The sequence below is a fragment of the Caloenas nicobarica genome, chromosome 1 (assembly GCF_036013445.1).
Source record: "Caloenas nicobarica isolate bCalNic1 chromosome 1, bCalNic1.hap1, whole genome shotgun sequence".
NCBI lineage: Eukaryota > Metazoa > Chordata > Aves > Columbiformes > Columbidae > Caloenas > Caloenas nicobarica.
The window spans coordinates 159,919,050-159,940,153 of NC_088245.1; the positions used below are offsets into that span (position 1 = coordinate 159,919,050).

Sequence of the window (21,104 nt, forward strand, 5' to 3'; positions counted from 1 at the left end):
AGTTAAATAGATGTGCTGGAAACCTCCTCAGCAGCAGACAAGGGAATAGCTGCACTTATTAAGAAGGAGCAAAAAGGAAACTGTCATTCAAGAGCAAGTCTGGAGCTGCAGTTCAGATGGTTCTGAGGCAGATACCTCCACAGCAATACTAAAGTCGATCATTGAAACACTGGTATTTCTGTGCCAGCAGACGTGCACCGTAGTGTTGCCACGGTGGGGTGACTGACGTTCGAGTGAGGTGCGGGATGCACTGAGGTCGTCCTCAGATTCCTGGTCTACAGTAGTTTCATCAGGAGACTCTATGAAATGCAGGGAAAAAGCATCTTTCTTCCTCTATGCAACAACATACATAATTGGAAAAATTAAACAAATCAAGTCTGTCCACAATATTGTGAACTAATTTTAAAACACACTTTTAGAAATAATTTTGTGCAGATGTTAAATAGATTTTTTTTTTACGTGTTTCTGCAAGTGTTAGAATCAAAGACTAACTATGTGCTTTGTTGGTGCTTTTAATACCTTTCAAGAACAGGCACTGCCCAAACCTTTTTAAATAGTTCCTGGAATCGTTATTGCTTAAGTCACTTCTCTATTCAGTGACACTTTCTGCTAGAAAGTTCAACAAGAGCATTAAAATGGCACATATATAAACATATTTATATATAAATCAACTTCAAATGTGTCAGTTTGACCTGTGGCCAGCATTTTTCACCACCTTGCTTAGAAGCAATCGCTACTCATTCTGACTAAAGCAAATAAAACCTTCTCTCGAGCAATTACTTACTATTGTCAGGTGGGCTGCTGGCCAGTAACTCCGGGCCAGGGCCACTGCTTTTCTCTGCCAGGTCTATCGCCATCTGAATGTCCTCAGTCCATTTGTCCATCTCAGCGCGGGTACTAACAAAGAAAATTCAGGGCTTGTTCACTTTCATACGAGCTGAAAGCAAACTCTAAGAAGTAGTCACAAGCCGAGCTTGCTTTTAATTTAAAGAAAGAAATTCAGGCACGAAATGCCAGGTTTTTTTTTCCCTAACAAGTTAGTTTTGGTTTTCACTTGTACAATTGCCACCCTGTTTTGTCCCATTCACTTCTCTTTTTTTTTTTTTTTTTTAATACACCTTTGAAATTGTTTTGAGGGCAAATCCAAACAAAATGACACTTCTCTGCTTTTCTATTAATATCTGTCCCACTGTGAAAGCTACAGGGAAATACAGTTGATGTGTGAATTACCTGGCAGCAACAACAATGGACTGGTGGTGACCTCGTAGTGTCAGGCAATGAGGAACCCCCCACTCCTCTTCACTTTCTTCTATCTGAGAGAGAAAAGCCCAAATGTGGTCAGATTGCAGGAAGTACAGATTTCTTAGGGCGAAAAAGTGAACTGAACAACCTCTTACCATTGGGGAAAAGCAAACTAAGAGAAATGTTAAAAAATAATAATTTCGAGCTAGGTATTCAGGAAAAAAAAAGGTGGCTTGCAAATTGGAAAAACAGTACATTCATTCTGCAATAACCTCTTAAACCAAAAGCGCGGCTTTGTCTGCTTTGGGTCGAAAAAAAAAAGGAAAATAGTGATATTTTTATCAGAAGAGTGATTCATCACACAAAAGGATATGTCAAAGGCTGGGAATGCTCTGGACACTGCAGGATAACACCGTTCTGTTGTGAGCAAGTCCACGCCAAGTGGACATCAATAATGGAGTAGATTCCTAGGAAAACTAGATAAAACTTGAAGGTGTTTAGTTTCAGTGACTGTGGTACTGATTATCTAACTCGGGAAAACAGTATGGAATAGCTACAAACCCTCGAGGAGTTCCAATGAAAATAACAGGGGAATGATAGCGTTTTGCAACCAGCAAAAATACTTTTGGGATCATGTTTGGGATCATGTTTTGGGATCAAGAAGAAGAGGTAACCAGGCGCTATTGGCCCGAATTGGCTATTTTCCAGAAGAATTGCAACAAAGGCTCCAAATGTCATATTGCTCCCAGTTTCCCACCACTTTGGCTTTAAAATATAGAGCTGAAAACATTTGGATTTTTTTTTTAATAGAAATTAGATAGTTGCTACTGTTTACTTCCTTGCACAGTGGGTCTATAAGTGATGATTTACTTGTAAGAATCACAGTTAATTTTATGGTTTAAAAAAAATAAGGAACCTATGTCACAAGAAGTTTGCATTATGAGGAAGCTGTCCACCAAAATGCTTTTTTTCCCCCCAACTTTTGCTATATATAACCACCTTTGTGTAGAAGGCTGCACGAACACATGCCAACCCCAACACGGCCTCACCAGGCACTACAGAATGTAACCACAACTTCTCTGAATTAACTGAATCTGAAGCTGCTGCTGCTTTTGACCCAGCAGAAATTAATCAAGCAATTAAAATGGGCTCATATCTGGCTATTTAAGCACAAATCCCTTAAGTTCTCACAATACTTACGGTCATGCCGTACAGTGGAAGATGCCCGTGGACTTTAAACTGATTAGATGCTGTCAGGCCTCTACTTGTGTACAACAAAATATCGTTGAACTAAAAAGCAAGAATAAGCATTATTAGGATGATGTTGGCATGTACGTATGTAGAAAAAAAAAAAAATCAGAATGGTAAATACGGGACAGCTAGCCGGTACTGACTATTTATATGGCAGTCCTGATGCATGAATCCAAAATACTGGTTTCCACAATATTCCAGTAGCTTGTATTAGCACCTGTTATTTTCGCTGCCTTCTTTCCCAACTAGTCTCCGGCACATTCCCACAATTTTCCACTGGATACCTTCCGATGCCTTTATGATCTCTGGCTCAGAACCAACAGGCCACAACAGCAGTGAAACCAAGCAGTATGTTTCCTGCTCTGCTGCACTTGGAAGCTTTGGAAGATAAGTGTGTTTCACTGATATTTTCTTCTGGTTTGTGTGGAAAGATAAGCAAGGATGCCCCGGGGCGGTGTGTCAAACATAACTGCTACAAATCAAGTGGCTGCCTGTTACTCCCATATCCAGAAGGAAACCGGGAGGCCTGTTGTAAGGATGATGGCTTTAGGTTAGAAATACCAAGGTGAAGAGACCAAGTATCTCAATTCCTAGAGCTTCCTGCATGTAACAGCAGCTGTCAAAAGCACGTCAAATGAGCGCCTGCGTTTTGTTGCCATAGTACAAATGGCATATTTGCACTGTGCCACCGGGGTCGAAGGATGATTTTCTCAAACCGGACAGTTGCATCAAGAAAATCATACTCTGTGGTGTGAAACACACCTCTCGCCACAGACATCTACAATCCAACAGCAGTAATTCACAAAGTTATGTGGATCCACCACTAGAGGGGGATTTAATTTTGCCAATGACTACACATGTATTTGGAGTCCCAGAATAGTTATCCAGGATTTTTATCTCCAAAACGGGGCTTGAGACAGACCAAAGACTTCTCTTGACTGTCTTGAGAGTCTAGTCTCAATTTTAAAATGTTTTACATGGGTATAATATTGAGGTATCATATAATCTCAGAACAGGAACTCCGGTATGCAATAAAATAGGCACCATATTCACTAGGCTTCCTCTTTAGTACTTTTAAAGGCAGAGACTAATCCTACCCAGGTAGATTTAGCAGTTTTATTATATCTTGGGCTCATTTGAAAGATTAAACGTCAAACATCCTGTAAAACTAGCACACCCACAAGCTTTTCTACACACCTACTGGCTTCTAAGTTTTGCATACAAGAAGCCAAGGAAGTACTAATATTTTCCTGCCACGCTGCACTGACTCCTTAAGGTTCTGCCTATAGCAGGGGACTATAAAATCTGTGGGCTCTGCTGGGCACCGCAGTGCCCCAGCACCAAGGGCTGAGCAGCAGCAGGATGGGGACCTGGCAGTAACTCAGCAAGAGAAGAGAGGAGGAGCCATCCCGTCGGCTCTCGTGGATCGGAGGTTGAGCAAGATCACCGTGAGCTGCAAATGCTGCGAGCGATGGCGGGAGGAGAAAACCTCTCCTAGTGCAAGGGCTCCAAAAAGCACCTCTCGGCAAAGGCAGATCTGTCAACACGCTGGGCCCTTGTGGGCTGAAACTGGATGGTTTGTGGAGAAACTTGGTTCTGTAATGTGTCCTGAGGGCACGATGTGGATTATCGTTCATATCACCAGGAGCTACTCTTTATCTTCTTTGAACACGATTACTAACCCTGCTGCTGCTGTTCATTCTATAATGGCTGGTTTTATTTAAGACAATGTGCTAGGAGGTATTATTTTATTGTGATATTCACAGTGTCATAAAAAAATAAATAGTTCTACCTTTGTAAGAAGCAGTTACAACGAGAATATTGAGCTTGGACAGAACACAAGTTCTTAACAACCAGCTACACAGGTGATGTATTATGTTAACTTAAATAACGCTGTTTAAAAATACTTACTGTAATACACAATTTGTGTCTAACAGTTTGCCTAATAGTTGCCTATAGTTACATTTCATTATAAAAAGAAAAACTGCCTTCTTGCTTACCAGGAAGAACATCCGCTGTTGTAAACCTTTTCCAGACAACTTACTGAGACTGCCCAGTCTGATGAACTCCTGTGGGAAATAAATACAAAATAACTACGTACCTTCTGCAAAAATGATGACCATTTTTTATTATGCAAACATAAATATGACTACTTGGTCATAGGACTGACTTCATTATCAGTCACCAAGACTTTATTTTCTTTATTAAATACGTTTAAAATCTTATTTATAGGATAATTTCTTTCCATTCATAACTGCCTTTAGGAAAAACTCCTTAATAGTGCTTCATTCATCTTAAGAAAATTCAACTAAGCAAAATTTTCTTTACCCAACACTGATTCCTTCAGACAGCTCTTTGATCAGTTTTGAATGAGTATTTTTCATGTTACAAATGACCTAAAAACTAACGATAAGTTGGCCTGTATGTTACTGGTTAGCTGCTGGTAAACTTCTGGTTTGTGTATGGTATACACAGCTCTTCACTGAGATCTAAAATCAGCTACGCAAATCAACATCACCATCAGCAGCAGAAAAAGAAGGACATTTGTCTGGCAGCGTGAGTTATCCTAGTACCATCTGTGTCATATAATGCAGTATATTAATTCAGATCAAACTCTTTAAGAATGTTTAGGGATGGAATTACAGGAAAAATAGCACATCTGAAACTTTCCAAATGCAGGATGTCCCAGGCTTCGTGTGAACTATACCGTAACTCACCCTTCCCACTTATCTGAAACCCATGAAAATATCATTTTTTCAGTCACTCCTTCCAGCTCCTGCCAAGAGGTTTATATTTATTTATTACATTCTTTCAAAGGTCATTCTACTCATAACTGCGCATGTAAAAGGCATATAAAGCATCAGAATCACCTGCAGCTTAGCAATAAACTTGCTGTCAAAGATTAATCTGTTCAGAGAGACACTCCAGTCGCCTTAGGGTTGCTGTGATGTGTCCAGTGCCCCCACCTGCACTGAGTGAGTGCTACAGGCTGGAAAAAGCAGCTAGAGGTGGTTATCCCTGCACCACGGTGACCTCGTGTTACCTGAGAGGTCACTGGAAGCTGCTGTTGGTCACCAAAGAATATTAATTGCAATTACTATTTATACCAGTCACTAGCAGGCTCAGCACCACCAGGGCAAGTGCCGTGCGAACACACACACTGAAGGCTGCAGGTCACTGCAATCTGCAAGCCTGACCGATGACAGAGTGTTCCAGCGTCCAATGTAGGAACGAGCTCGGTGTCGGCAGAGGCCCCATATGGAGCAACGCAAAGAGGATGGTTACCTACAGTCGCCTTTAGGACAGCTGAAGCCTAAAATGAGGCTTCTCCTCTGAGACATGAAGTTCAGCCACCTTTGGGTAAGCCCCGACATGGGTGACAGTGGCATTTGCCTCCCAGCCCAGCCTGCACTGGGACAGGGACTTCAGATGGAGCCAGAAGAGCGGCCAAAGGGCTGGAAAGCTGCGACACCTTGGATGTGCCAGAGCACGGCGGCCAGTGCTTTTTTCCTTGGCAGACAAGCAACCTCTGTGCCTCGTCTGCCCTTGTCTTGAACTTCCTAGGAGAGGAAGACTGCTCTGACTTTAAATAGAAGAGGGTAGCAGGGACAAGTAATGACAGGATTTAATGTTATGGAATGGAGAAATGCAAAGGCTGTGAAATGTCCTATGGGACTTGCCAAGGAAGGGGATGGTCTGTGGGTCGCTGGATGGAGCCACGAGCCGTGGTGGCTCCTTGGGAGACAGAGAAGACGCAAAGCGAGGGAGCTGGGAACAGCCGCAAAGCGAGAAATAACCCACGCTTGCTGCTGCCTTCCCGACAGAACATCAACTCCAAACCCCTTTTTCTAATGTTTGAATCCTCCCCCTTTCTGCAGGAGCGCGTCAGGGCTGGGTGGCAAGTTCGAGTGCTGCCGTGTTTGCAGCCCGATGTAAAACTCATCTTTTTTTCCAAGCTGTTTCCCAGAAATGCATAAGGAGTGAGAACAATCTAGTGATGCATCTTCTCCGGCATTTCAGTTGCCATAAGCAGTGTTTCTGTGTATTACACACAAAAGTCAGGGGAGTGGGGACAAAATTGCTTCAACAGTAGACAACTCCTGCGTTTGCACACACAGATATGTGCACACAGAAAAGCAAAAGAGGCTACAAATACTACACCGAGGCTTTGAAATTAGCCTCTGTTTTGGCTTTTTTTTTAAAATGGCAAGTAAGAAAGAGACGTTGGTATTTTTATAATACAATTGAAAGTGTTTACTTAAGGCAACGCTGTCTCAAAAATCATTGCCTAACGTTACATGTAGACTAAAGACACTCCTTGTCCCCAGGGCTACGAGTTTCAAAGCCAGCATCGTGAAAGGGCTGAGGGTTTTCCAGCAGAAATGTCTTTCTTTCCTTTAATCTGCTATGCTCTAGCATCGAGAGTTGAAAAAAAAAAATTAAGGGCAGCAAGAAATGAAGAAATATGCACCTGCTCAAGCTCTGAACACTGCGATAAATATTACATTTTTACCACCTCCGTTGTAATAGATGTTTGGAATTGCCCACAACCATCCAAATCTACACATAAGATAAACCTAATAAAATCAGTAAAAAGGTAATGAAGATGATTGCTTCTTCCCACTTTAAAGGCTGCTGTTTTGTATGATATTATTATATTTACGTTTGATGAGTTTTTGGTGAGAGAAAAAGGTTCAGATGAGGAAAAGCAACACCACAGCTACTCTTAAGAAACAGGTTTCTAAAACATACCTCATGCTTTGAAATTGTATCAGGCCTTGATCACAACTCTGCTACTTACCCTTCCTGGGATCACCAGATTGTCTATGCCTATCAAGTCTTTCTTGAGTTCATGAAGCTTCTGGAAGTTCTCCATCTTTATCATATTGCCATGGAGCTGAGCCACCATTTCAGAAATCTCAGCCAAAGCAGCTAGATGGACAAAACCATAAAATGCTTTAATAAAAACTTACAAGAACGTTCAAAAAAGAAAGATGGCTTTTGTCTGTTGCCCTGAGCTCAAGCTTTGTGTTACTATTTTCCCTCAACTACTTTGAGTTGCCCTTTTCCCTCGCAGTGTAAACCCACGTGGGCAGACTAAAAACTGCACAAACTCTGGACATTGTCTTTCTGAGGATGGAACGTTGTAATGAAGAGACAGTCTATTTCCTCAGCCAAGTGTTTGCTCGATTTTATCCACAGAAACTTTGCAGGAATAGTTGAGTCAATTCAGAGCACCAATGAGTGAGTTCTCTTTAAGGACTTCATTTCCTACAGCTCCAGTTAATCTAGAGATCTTCTCTATGCTTGAGAAAAAATGCAATTTTTTCCACAGCCTGCAACACACATATTTGAAAGACCAGGAAACGGCAGCATCATTTACTGTACTATCTCAGATGGCAAAACCGCTAATCTTGGGGTTTGTCCTCAGTCCCAGCAATGAGAACAGCTGGAAGGGCTGCATGTCACCAAGTCCCACCACTGCTCTACTTCATTCTCTCCCAAGACACTATGGACAACAAGTGACCTAACACCTGGGAGCGATTTTCCTAAGTGAAATCTCCATTGTCAAAGGGGATTTTCGCTGTGTGAAGGATCAGGTGGAACACAAGAGGAAGACGGCACTAGGAGGTCCCACTCTGCAGCAGCAGAAGCCAAATCAAGCGCAGGCTGCTGCCGATCTGCTTCCTGTGTCTTGTCTTTTTGCTGTGCCAACAACGCAGTAAGTCACCTTAGGGAACCTGGCTGAAAATCACTTCCCCACTTGGCCTTTTCTGGGGTACCAGCTCATGGACTGGCTCCCTGTGCCACCAGGTATGTGAGCATCAACCTTGATGCACCTAAACGGATGGGCAGTCTCCGAATGGGCCAAACACACTGTTTGACTGACTTCAGTGCTAGAAGAGCAGTTACGGCCAATTTTGTTAAAAATTAGTCAAGAGAACAGTAACAGTGCTTCTTTCTTACATCATTGCTCAGTGTGCAGTTCATCCAGCTGTTAGTGGGACACCTGTGCTCTCTGCTGGGATTCACAGCCATATCTCATTTTGGTTTTGCTTCCTTTCTGCTCTGACCTTTAACAAAAATCTGCAAACACCTTAGTAAGAAACTGATTCCAGAGCAACAGTGTCCCTGACTCATGCTGTCCTTCTGATGCTCTCTTATTTTCCCCCCCTGAATCCATTTCAAAAGTGGAGCAGGAGCCAAACCTGAACCCTCTGGGGAGGTGGGAATGGACACATCATCCTCATCATCTAGCCTTGGCTAAAAGAAACGATGGTGCTACTTGCTGCATTCCTTGAGATCATTCAGGCAGTAGCTACATTTAGGCAAACATCTGTGTCATGCAGCACTTCAGTGCCACAGACCTCTGTGGCATTTCCTACCACTACAGGTCAAATCACCTCCACATTTTGTGTGTTGTCTGCTGTGGGTCTCATCACACGGCATCTCAGGGGACCTAGGCAGCCAACTCAGCTTAACTTACAGCTGGGAGCAGTCATGCCAAGCATTGCTCCCTCCCCAAATCCTGCCATGGATCTGCACCGAGTGCTAACTGTACAGATAACATAGTTATCTTTAATGTAGACAGCTAACAATAGGGATGGGGATGGGGGCAAGAAAGGAGGAAAACAAATAATCCAAAATCATTGATCCTTGAGGTCCCTTTCCGATCTAGTATTCTACGGTTCTATGATTAAGAAATAGCAGGCAGTCAGTTCAGACTACAGGAGGAAAACTTCTTCACATTTGGAAAAAAACCCACAGTGGCAGCTTTGAATTCCTGAAAAAAATCATGGAAACAGTAAAAGAGCAAACTGTATGTCTGGGAAAAAGGCAAATAGCACTTAAAAGACATAATAACAGCAGCCATGGTGGGTCAGACCAAGGGCTCACCTGGGCCAGTATCCTGTGCTCCTAGCACATTTCTAGGGAAAGCTACGTGCAAGACAAGCACATATGGTACGTTCCCCATGCTTGCTCTCAACCTCCCATCTGTTTTCAGTTCAAGCGACTTCCTGAACTGCGTGTCATCTCTGTGTGTTTAATAACCCCCAGCAGATTTCTCTTCCAAGTCTTTGTACAGACTGCGGCATAATGTGTATGTATACAAGACCAACCTTAATCCTACCATGTCTGGTCTTCTGAGCACTTGATTTTGCAACTCAGGTGTCTTTCAATGTAGGCTTAATAAGAAGAATTGTTGGTACAGCCATGCACCTCTAAGAGATTTGCATGCCAGGAACTGGTGTCTTTTCTCCCACTTACCTCTTGAATCCCTGAAGTCCGTGTGGCTTGGTGGGTAGTGTTTGCAAAGCCTCTCCATTATCTGCTTGTAGTGCATAAGCCTGTGTAAAGGTCTGAGAAGGAAGGTGTTGAGGGGCAGGTAGCAGACTTTCTGTAGCTCAAAATCCCTGCAAAAGGTCTCCAGCTTGCGAGAGTTCTTGATCCCATTCTCCAACTCAATTAAAATCTCATCGTGCTTCCACAGGTGAACTGTCAGTTGCTTATAGGCACAAAGAAAGACAAAGCATGCGGCGGAGCTATTAGCAATCATTGTGAGACATGACTCAGCCCAAACCTATTCCAATTAAAAAAAATCCACCTAGCACAGCAGTTGGGATTTTGCAAACAAAATTGCTGTACAACACAATGGTTCTGATATTCACTTGATGAGAAGTGGCATTACTCATCTGGAGTACACACCCCCACCCCTTCTGCATTCCCTGTAAAACAAAAGCACATGAGTAAACGAAACTAAGTCTGATATCAGTGAGACATCCAAAGGCAAGGAGATGGCATGAACATAGCTCATGCAAGTAGGTGCAACGGGGAGAGAGACAGAAAATGTGAATGCAGAGCTAGGAAACAAAATGGGATTTTCTAAGAGGATGAAGGGATTTAGTTGCCCCAGTTCCCCTAGTGCTTTTGGGGAATTGAAATGCAGGCAAATGGATTTTTAGCTTCTGCTCCCCTGTTATTAATGACAAGCTGCATCTCCCGGGAACCCAAACAAACACAAAAATGGAGGAGTTGTCTGACAGAAATGGGTGTGTTAGAGTTCTTCATCCTTGGATTACGTCCTCTTCTCCTTAATGCAGTCTGATCCCACTGGCAGCAGGGGAGTTACGTACCAGCAAGTGAACGAGGTTTGCGAGAAACATGTAGCCTCATTCAGGTCTCAGTATCACACACATTCATGAGTCCCATTTAAAACAATTCGGCAGTATTTTTTTGAACAGTTCACACATTCATTCGTGTTTTGCAAATGTAAACTAGTTCTTCGGGATGCACAGAGCTTCTCTGAGCAGCAAAAAAAAGCCTCCCAGTACCTGGCAGAATATTAACCAGCAACAAAAAGAAACTGAACGCGTGTGTTGAATGGACTTGAGAAAACAGTCTGGCCTATTCTAAAGCTCATGCTTTTTGACACATTCCCAATCAACTGCCACTCTCCTGTGATTTGTGACGTCCTTACCAGAAATACGCCTTCCCTACAGCCAAGCAGCTTCCTCCATACACTCCATGTTCATTTTACAAGCCTGTAACTCCAGCAAAGACACAGCAGACCCTCTGGACTGCTACAAAAGCTGCCCATTAATTACTTGCTCTTAACTTCCTTTCTACATTAATTAAACAAGGAGTATCTGTTTTCTGGTCTTTTAATCAGGTCTCATGATAAATATGTGGAGTTTTTACTAACTCCATTGTTTCCTGTGTGGTTCTTTGAGTCAAATTGGGTTTTGCCTCTTTCCTCCACGTATCTGTGCTTATCAGTGGCGGTGGTTCGCAAAAATCATCTAACAGGAAAGGGAGAACGGTGAAGGCAAATGCACACCCCAAAAGGTCTAAGTTAGTGAGGACTGCATGCTGCCATTAAACTAGTGCCACAGAAGGACGTGCAGACAGCGAAGGACAGACAATTTAATGTTGCAAGGTACCAAGAGCAGAAGCAGACTCTGTTAGAAGTTGAGATTCCCCAAACTGCTAGTGAAAAGGTGTGTACTTCTTGAGAGCAGGGATGGAGGTAGAAAACTCCTCCCTGACTTTCTTCCAATGCCTCTGAATTGTGTCTCGAGGGGAAAAGGCAGTTCCTGCTCAGTACGCTGTAGAAAGGGTAAGGTCACCTTACTGGTGACAGAGCTGACTGTGCTGGGGACTGTGAATCAAGATTTCTGCGTTCTCTTTTTCTGATTCGCTGTATAATCACTTGCACACCACTTAACCTCTCTCCATCCCTCTCTATCCTTCTGAAAGATAAGCCTAGTACTAACCAATGTCTCAGGAGAGCTGTAAAGACTAAACTGCCCTTTCCTCCAGCCAAGGACTCAAGGCTGCTGCATTTACTAACTGCAGAAAGCCAAAGTGGCAATCACCAAAGAAAGATTTATGGTGGTTTTGAAAGCACTTGGAGATCCACATGCGAAAGGTGCAGTGCCGTGTTTTGCCATGCACTGACCTGGATACACAGACACATTAATAAGGTGAGCTGTGTGTTATCTATCCATACTGTAAAAGTCTGTAGGGTTTTCACAGGCTCCCGTGCTGCCTTCCACGCTGTTTGTTCAGTAACACGGAGCATCAAAAATACTACTCTGGTCAGACTAACAATAGATGCAAAGTTGCTGAACATTACACCTAGATTTACACTTCATACATGTATTTTTGCTGTTAGCTTTAAAGGAATCAAAGGGAATTATTCACATTTCTTCAAAAGCCTTTCATCTAACTTGGAACCATAGTGTACAAATGTAAGTTTCCCAACTCAAATCAATATCCAGGTTATGGTTGCTACTCCTGCAATATCTTAACACTTATATTTGCATGTACAGGTAGACACACTCGGTGTTGGAACAGTCTCTTCAACCATACAAACTGTGATGATATTTGAAAAAAAAAAAGGAACTGGAGATGTTCCTGAACTTCTCTGTGTGCTGTTCCTACATTTGGAGAGGGGATCAAGGAAAGGGGCTTGGACAATTTCAGAATTGCTGGCTGATTTTAAATCTCAGGTCTCACCAAACACTTGATACTCCATCAAATGCAACTTTTACAGCATAAGTTTTGATTACAATTGGCAAAATCCGGCACAAGAGGCAACATCATATGAAAATGAAAAGAACAATAATTCTAATCCGTGTCAAAGCTTAATAGTTAGAGGATCATTCCTACCTTCATACCCTGAATGTTCTTTAGCATAACATCTCCGATTCTTTGGTAATCTCCTTTAATGTGAGCATTAGAGCGGCCTTCCCTGTCAGCAACAGAAATATCACACACTTCAGTCATGCAATAAAATCGCATAATCACAAGCAAAGAAAGGAACTCAATAGCTCATTTCTTGTAAAATCCTGACCCCCATGCTCCTTCGCTTGGGAGTGTATGAAGAATCTTCCTGATGGACACGTAATTCCCAGCTATGGTACACCCTTCAAGCAGCCCGGCTTGCACTCCTGACAATAGAGACGCCACACTTTTAACAGAAGGATTAGACTTTTAAAGAGAATTGCTAGCGTTTTTGAACACGCCAGAGAAGGCTGGAAATGGCCTAAGAAAAAGGAAGACATCAAAATCCCACGACAATATGTGGGCTTAGAGCAGAAGGACGATTCTGTTCAGAAACAAGAATTCTACCCCACCACAGGACCCACCAGTGTTCCTCCCCTGAAAAGCTTTCTGCTTGTGCAACGGACAGTGGGACATAAAAAAAAAAAAATCCATCCAGCATCTGGGTTTGACTCATAAATGTTACATACTGGCAGGGAACTTACTTTCAGTGTGTCACTTTTGGTATTAAAAACGCAAACTGCTCCCTCCCACCCAGCCAGCTGCACTTGGGTGGGTGCTTCATTTGGGAGAAACCCAGCTCCTGATGAAAAAGATCTTCCTGCTTCTAAACCCATGTGCAAGACATGCAGGGATACCACAGTCTGGTTGAATCCAATCACATCTTTTAGAAAACACAGGAGGAAAAATCATTAAGAGAGGAACCTAAGCTGTTACAGATCCGTTCCAACCAAGGTAGGTTTTCAAAAGAAAATCACTAGGGGGGATGTGGAAAGAAGCACTGTCCCCCTCCCCCTTCCAGCTTCTAATACCGCATCCAAATTTCCTGCAATGTGGCTTTTTATGTGCTGCCCTCAATTTTAAAAATTCAGCTCGATTCCCACATCTGAGTATTGGGAGACAGATCCAGTCCTGGCGTAAGCACCTGCAATTCAGCCAAAGAAATGCACCACCTTGGAAGTGGACAGAAATACAATCGAACTATAAATGAACCCAAGGATAACAAGACCTCTGCTTTGTGTTACCACTAAATGGATACATCGTTTTCCATCCACTTGCAGTATTACACACTTTCAGGAAAATTCCGTGTGCAATGAAAGAAAAAAAGGCAACCAGGTGGTAAGACACTGCATTCCTTAGTCCCGGCAATTTAGCCAGAGGTCCCACACTCACCAAATCATAGAGGATGCAGCTGTTCTTAGGAATGTATTTTTACAGGTAAGACATATACTTTTTTTTTTTCATCCACATTATTACATGAATAGATGCATATTCAGACATATATTTTGTTTTGTAAAGTTAACCATGGGTATGGTTCATGCTGGATAATTTCTCTGCATGCTTTTCTAACTGGGAAATGTGGAGGGCACAGTTTATGAGTACTACACAGTAACATCTCCTATTTTATCCTTCATCAGACAAGGAGATGCAGCTGATAAACAAGGGATTACTCCACATTCATTTGAACAATATCCAGTTTCATAGGCTGTCTTTAATTATTTCTTATTGTGTTAAGTCTCCCAGGCACTCACATGCCTATTTAAGCAAGAAAAATACAGGTCTTGACAAGATTTTAAATATTTTTTTTCTGAACCCAAAGATTACACCAGGGTAGAAAGTTGGGTTATGTCAACAGTAACTTGAATTAGCATCCCCAGCTTTGAAAAGCACTACATTATGTAAACACTGCCACAGTCAAAACATAAAATGGTTTGGGTTGGAAGGGACCTTCAAAGATCATCAACCCCCCTGCACTGAGCAGGGACATCTTCAACTAGATCCGGTTGCTCAGAGCCCCGTCCAGCCTGGCCTGGAATGTCTCCAGGGATGGGGCATCTACCACCTCTCTGGGCAACCTGGGCCAGTGTTTCACCACTCTCATTGTAAAAAATTTCTTCCTCATGTCTAACCAGAATCATGCCCAAGAAATGGTCTATATTGCAAGGAACAGCAGAGGAATGTAAGGACGTTTTTACAAGATTACAGTCTCCACATTACCTGAGGATAATAACCCAATTTCTCTCTCCAGGAAGCCTCTGTCTGCCAAGTCATCTCCCCCCTATGCTGTTCCCCGCCTTTCCCTTCCCATCCAGCAGCTCTCCCCACTGAGATTTCCTCCCAGAGGTTGTAAATAAAACTTTCCAGACATGAAAGCTCTGCTCCAAGCAGTGCATATCAAAGTGCCCCCGACTGAAAACCACAGCCATGTGAAGTCCAGGGCAGTAGCAGGGAGCACGGAAAAGTCGCCCTCTGCCCGTGCAGCCAGCACGCAGCATCCCAGCCCAAACGGTTCATGCTGTGCCGCTTCACACAACCCCAGAAACGTCAAAGCCAGATGAATTTGTGCTGCTGGTAGCAACGACGTGGTATTCCATAATTATCTCTAGAAGAATCCTTACTTTACGTGTTATTCTCCTACTCTCTGGCATTGCCTGGATCCTTTTTTGTTGTGTCTCTACATTTGATTTAATCTAATGGATTTCAGCAGTTTGGTACCTTTCCGATTTACTGCCAAGATAAATATTAAGTACATCATTACAGACTGCTATTTCTAAACAGAAATTGCTTTTCTGATCTCAAGGCTACAATACAGGTTGGCTGGAATACCCGTTGCAAGTTTCTTATTTAGTAGCTAGCTACTCAAAGGTTGACCCCAAGCCTACTGAAGTCATGGTGAGCTCTTCCGCTGACTTTGTGAACTTCAGCTAATATTTAGCGCAGTTGTTCATTGAACAGTCAGGTCCTTATTTCCTAAAAGTTGACCCCCTGGCCCCTCTTCAGCACAGCCAGCACTGACTGCTTGCACAGCATCTCATCACACCAGCCACACGCAAAGCATCAGGAACATTCCCCTTCATTGGCTTTGGCCACAGACTGGTCTGAGGCTTTTTTTAACAGTTTGAGGGCTTTCAAATTGTACTCTGCATAGAATCATAGAATCATTTTGGTTGGAAGAGACCCTCAAGATCATCGAGTCCAACCACAACCTAACTGTAGCACTAAACCATGCCTCTAAGAACCTCATCTACACATCTTTTAGACACCTCCAGGGATGGTGACTCCACCACTTCCCTGGGCAGCCTGTTCCAATGCCTGACAACCCTTTCAGTGAATAAATTTTTCCTAATATCCAATCTGAACCTTCCCTAGTCCAACTTGAGACCATTTCCTCTTGTCTTCTTGGCCGGGTGACAAAGAGCGAGAGAAGGGGGTGCATACAGGTGTAGGCTGTGGTGTGGAGCAGAGAGACAGGGACGGCTGAAGCCAGGCATGGGGGAACGTGGTGGCTTCACATCTCCTGAACCCCATCCTCCACGCCACCCCAGCTCTCTGCCGCAACTCCAGAGGAACCCCAACGCTACGCTGCCCTCTTTCTCAGCTCCTCAACATACGAATCTCAAGTAAACAAGAAGAAAAGAAACCCCAAGAAAAGAGCATCCAAATACACAGAATGTTAAAATAAAAACCGAACACCAGACCCATCAGATGGTGCCTTATTGTTTCAACGGCTCAAAGCAGAGCAGCAGAGAAGAGAGCTCTCCCTACGGTGTATGTTTTGAATAACAACACTCGGCTTGCTGGGGGGGAAGAAGCTGCTCATTTGTTGTGCATCGATGGCTAAATTGTTCTTCTTACTTCTGTTTTTTATGGGTCACTGTTTGAACATGGCATCTATCTGCCAATGACAATCGATAGAGCTCAGGGACAAGGCTCAGAAATTTTAATCAGGAGCTGATTTATGACCCCCAGTTCCATAGAAGATGTAGGAGCTGCTTTTCCCATATATAATGTGCCCTCACTCCACTGACATTGTGTAGGGAGGTCTAAAGTCACTGAAAATCATGCTGAATAGTGGAGATATTATTCTATAATTTTTCTCCAAATAGTTCCTTCCTTTTTACTGTAATGCAAGCGTACTACTGAAAGCAAAGAGGAGGAGACCAACTTTTATACCTGATAAGGAAAATCAGATACTACCTTATGTATAACTAAAAACTGCCACCAGCTTGACTTACCGGGACTATGCAAGCAGCTATGTTGGATTTTCAAATTACATAAACTTCTCGGTGTTCATCATTGAAAAATGAATTAAAAGAAATCTCAAGTCAACCCATACTATACTCAGTCATCCAGGAATGCCAGTAGAAGGAATAAGGACTAGAAATTTGATGGGGATGGTGGGAAGGCAAAGAAGGAGAGAAAAGATATCTCGAGATTTTTTTTTTTTCCTCAGGTAAACATAAAAAACTTTGATTGCAGCCCTTCAATTGCAGTAAAAAAAAAAAATCAGTTGCAGCAAATTATATTTACTGTGTGTGATCTTCTGTTACATGCTCAGGAACAGCATCTCCCTCTTGGATACTATAGCTTCTCTCGAACACTTAGACACTTTTGACTTTTTAAGAGTATTATTAACTAAAGTTCCAATATTAAGAAATACCTTAAGCATTCCCCATTACAACTGCCTTTTAAAGAAGAGGAACACTCTGTAACTGGAAAAGACGAGTTGATAAAAGCAAAACACCCTCTTTCTTGCTCACACCCTGCTCACACAGTGCCTCTTATTGCCCTGCCCATTCCAGCTGATGCTGCAGCTGTCCTTTCAGCAGTAAGTGGGGCATGAAACGTTGCTCAGAGCCTAAGAATGTCCTGTTGAAGCCACCAGAGCTCCCCAGAGTCCCATCAAGCCCTAGAGGAGCGTGCACACATTTAAAGACTTTGGGCAGGCTATCTCTGCTGTGGGAGACGCCCGATCTACAGCAAGAGTGTGTCAGTAACGCTTTCAAACAGGAAGAGAACAAAGCAAGTAGCACCATCACATGGAAAGACACTGAAAATACAGCAACACTTCATACCTTGCCATGGCACCTCCTCAGAGATGATCCTGGGCATGTCCTGCCAGGAGAGCCACAGAGATGAACGTATCGTGGCTCTGGTTGTGACTACTGGATCCTGGACAAGCTGTTTCTCTCCCATCATTTCAAATTTATTTGGGTGTAGCACGGCTCTAATCCCCAGAAGTACCCAAAAATGGCTTCAGCAATGCAAACTGTCCTCTCAAAAGTGAGGCCAACGCACTGGCACCAAGCCCCTCTTCATGTCTTTCTTTCAGCATTCACACTGCACATCTCTGAGGTTCACACTACAATACACACTTCATTTATGTACATAGGACAAGGACACATTTGAAATTGTCCTCTTCATCCCTCTTCACTAGGCATGCAGGACCAGCTGAACAGTCAGCACTCATGCATATAAGAAGGCAGATAAGGATTGCTGCCTTGTTTATATAAATTGTTTATTAGGCTGTTCTTCCTGACTGCAAGTACTACTTCCCAAACAAAAAGTGGTTAATAAATCAACATTTAGGCTCATCTTCCTACACCTCCCTGAGTGCTCTTTATTACGGGTTTTCAAACTGGCTTCTATGAATCCTGATTGAGCCTTCTCCTTTCATATGCTAAGATTCAAGAGCTTTTTTCCCTTTTTGCAAATTACCAGCCACACTTTTCTCAGCCACATCTGGTAGTACCACGTAGCAGCTTTCCTCAGAAGTGCCTGTGAAATGGGAGCCAAATTACTGGCTTCCCTGGCAGAAGATGAGTCCGCCTGCATTTCTGGAAAGTATGTAATGCTTTTTCTTCCTAGCACATGGATAAGGCCCAAAATGCAGATTCACGCTACCTGATAGGACTTCCTAGGGCAGAAATAGCTATCCTGGCCTGCCCTGGCATTGGTCTCTGCAGGGCACAGTGGTTGACCAAGGGAGGAAACTTATGGTTCTCCATTTGCCACCTTCTGTCAGAATTTACAGAAACCAGTTTGGAAACTTGTAATATGAACATGTAAAGGGGTGTGCGAAGATGACCTCAGTTTTTTTGGCTGGAAAATGGTGGTTGTGGCCCAAATGAACAGCCTTTTAAACAGCTTACATAAATGAAGGACCAAAACCAAACTGACTTCTCAGATTCAACTGGCCAGATGCTAATTAAGCATTTCCTGCTCTGCCTGCACTGCCCACACCTCTTACTCCTTGCCTCCCAGGCCCTGGGAAATAGGAATCAGCTTTAAGACACTGAGATATGTCTCCCATATCTCCTCCCAGCAAAAAGGGTTGGGAACTCCTGATCTTGCACCCAAAGCCTTGCTGAGGAGCAACCTGGATGAGCGCTGCAAGCCAGGACCAGGACCTGGGTGCTGGATGCACCTCTCCTGGTACTTGCTAAGGGGACAGCCTGAGGTGCACTGTCCCCTCTCCGACCTCAGGAAGCTTCTTTCCCTTTCTTCCTCCCTTGCTGCCTGTCTGCCTCCACTAAAAGTCATACTCTCGCTCCTCAAACTACAAGGCCTCTAGTGAGGTATTTTCATTTGGTGCCAGGAACATGGTCAGTCTCGTGAACAGAGGGCTCAGCACAGTCAGGGCAAACAGTGGGATTCACGAGTTGCTTCACTGACCCAGCAACAGCACAGGCAGAGCAGAAAGATCGACCAGAGCATGGTATAGAAACACAGAATCATAGAATGTCCTGATTTGGAAGGGACCCACAAGGATCATCAAGTCCAGCTCCTGTCCCTGCACAGGACAACCCCACAGGTCACACCATGTGTCTGAGGGCTTGTCCAGTCTCTTCTTGAACACTGTCAGGCTTGGGGCCGTGACACCTCCCGGGGGAGCCTGTTCCAGTGCTCCACCACCCTCTGGGGGAAGAACCTCTTCCTGATATCCAACCTAAACCTCCCCTGGCACATGGTATGACTGATTTTAGGGTGCTGTGCAATAAAAACACCATGAAGCTGCTGAGTTTCATGGCCAGAAAGAAACTTCAGCTGTGAAAAATGCAGCAACTTCCTATATCCTGCAGTTAGCTATTGGTGTCGGCATCAATTCATGTCTTGTTAGAGACTTTCTCGCTGTGCACTAGACATTGAGATCTGCCGCTCTTAGGAAATGCAGCAGTAAAGAGAAAAATGGGTGAATTGTGTGAAGAAACAAATAAGACCTGCCAGAATCTATAACTGGGTCAAAAGGATGCCAGCTCTTAAGATGTTCAGTAGCAAACAGTCTGTCTCTGATGGCAGATTCAAACAGCTCAGAAGCCTTCAAGCAAGCCAGAAATTATTTTAATAATGTGCACAACCTGAGCTTCTTTGAGCCAAATACTAAAAGTCTACAGACGTTTTAACAAATTAAAAGCACTGAGCCATCTAACAATTGTTATGCGTGAACCTCCCCTGGCCTTGCTCTCCTCACAGCTCTTTTGCAGAGCATCAGCTTCAACATGATCCAAGTCTTAAGAGACCAGGGAATAGCTTCCCATAAGAGCTTCCAACACGCAGCATGAAGGTTTGAAACAAACCTTAGACAAACACACTGATGTCTAGGCAGAGTGAGCAGACTGAACTGCTCTTTAAGTTGATAAAACCCAGCACTGTACTCACAGATGACTAGTTGTAGGAGGCTCTTCCTTCCTCTCAGACAAGCTCCCACAACACACCTGGTTATCTAGGGGCTTCCAGTAGCTTGGTGAAGTCCACAAACCTTCCATTTAAAGGCCCCTTTTTTTCTGTAGGACACGCCACCCTCTGATGAATGCAGAGCACGCTTATGTCTCAGGACAAGCATCCCACCTTCCTCCCCACTCCGCCTGCCTGGAAATCTAAAAAAGCTGAGATAGAAGAGTCAGATTCAAATGAGTTGGCTTGAATCCTGCCTGCAGCAGTGCCAGTGGCACAGTCTGGCCCATGAGGAGGTACACAGCTGGTGCAGGGGCTGGGCAGTGCTCTGCTCCGTGGTGGGGAGCACAGGCAAAGCCCATTGGCTTACAGCCACCCAGGGCCAAAGACAGAGGTATCATCATAGAATCATAGAATAGTTTGGGTTGGAAGTGATCTTCGAAGCCCATCTAGTCCAACCCCCCTGCACTGAGCAGGGACATCTTCAACTAGATCAGGTTGCTCAGAGCCCCGTCCAGCCTGGCCTGGAATGTCTCCAGGGATGGGGCATCTACCACCCCTCTGGGCAACCTGTGCCAGTGTTCCACCACCCTCATTCTAAAAAATGTCTTCCTCATGTCTCGCCTGAATCTCCCCTCCTTTAGTTTAAACCCATTACTCCTTGTCCTGTCACAACAGGCCCTACTAAAAAGTCTGTTTCCATCTTTTTAACAGGCCCCTTTTAAGTACTGAAAGGCCGCAATAAGGTCTCCCCGGAGCCTTCTCTTCTCCAGGCTGAACAACCCAACTCTCTCAGCCTGTCCTCACAGCAGAGCTGTCCCAGCCCTCTGATCATTTCTGTGGCCTCCTCTGGCCCCTCTCCAACAGGT

At 43.8% G+C, this 21,104-nt stretch overlaps 1 protein-coding gene across 5 annotated transcripts in view; it reads right to left on the reverse strand.

The window, feature by feature from the left end:
• Positions 1 to 21,104, reverse strand: part of FARP1 (FERM, ARH/RhoGEF and pleckstrin domain protein 1) — a 221,971-nt gene that overhangs the window by 5,414 nt on the left and 195,453 nt on the right. For 4 of the 5 annotated variants that reach the window (XM_065643079.1, XM_065643070.1, XM_065643061.1 and 1 more), the window contains exons 17-24: positions 12,667 to 12,748; positions 9,763 to 10,000; positions 7,295 to 7,425; positions 4,494 to 4,562; positions 2,443 to 2,532; positions 1,231 to 1,313; positions 785 to 897; positions 136 to 299 (exon numbers count right to left, since the gene is read on the reverse strand). In XM_065643079.1, the coding sequence (XP_065499151.1) occupies positions 136 to 299; positions 785 to 897; positions 1,231 to 1,313; positions 2,443 to 2,532; positions 4,494 to 4,562; positions 7,295 to 7,425; positions 9,763 to 10,000; positions 12,667 to 12,748 (970 nt within the window). The remainder of the gene's footprint in view (positions 1 to 135; positions 300 to 784; positions 898 to 1,230; positions 1,314 to 2,442; positions 2,533 to 4,493; positions 4,563 to 7,294; positions 7,426 to 9,762; positions 10,001 to 12,666; positions 12,749 to 21,104) is intronic. The other variant, XM_065643087.1, reaches the window with a different exon arrangement.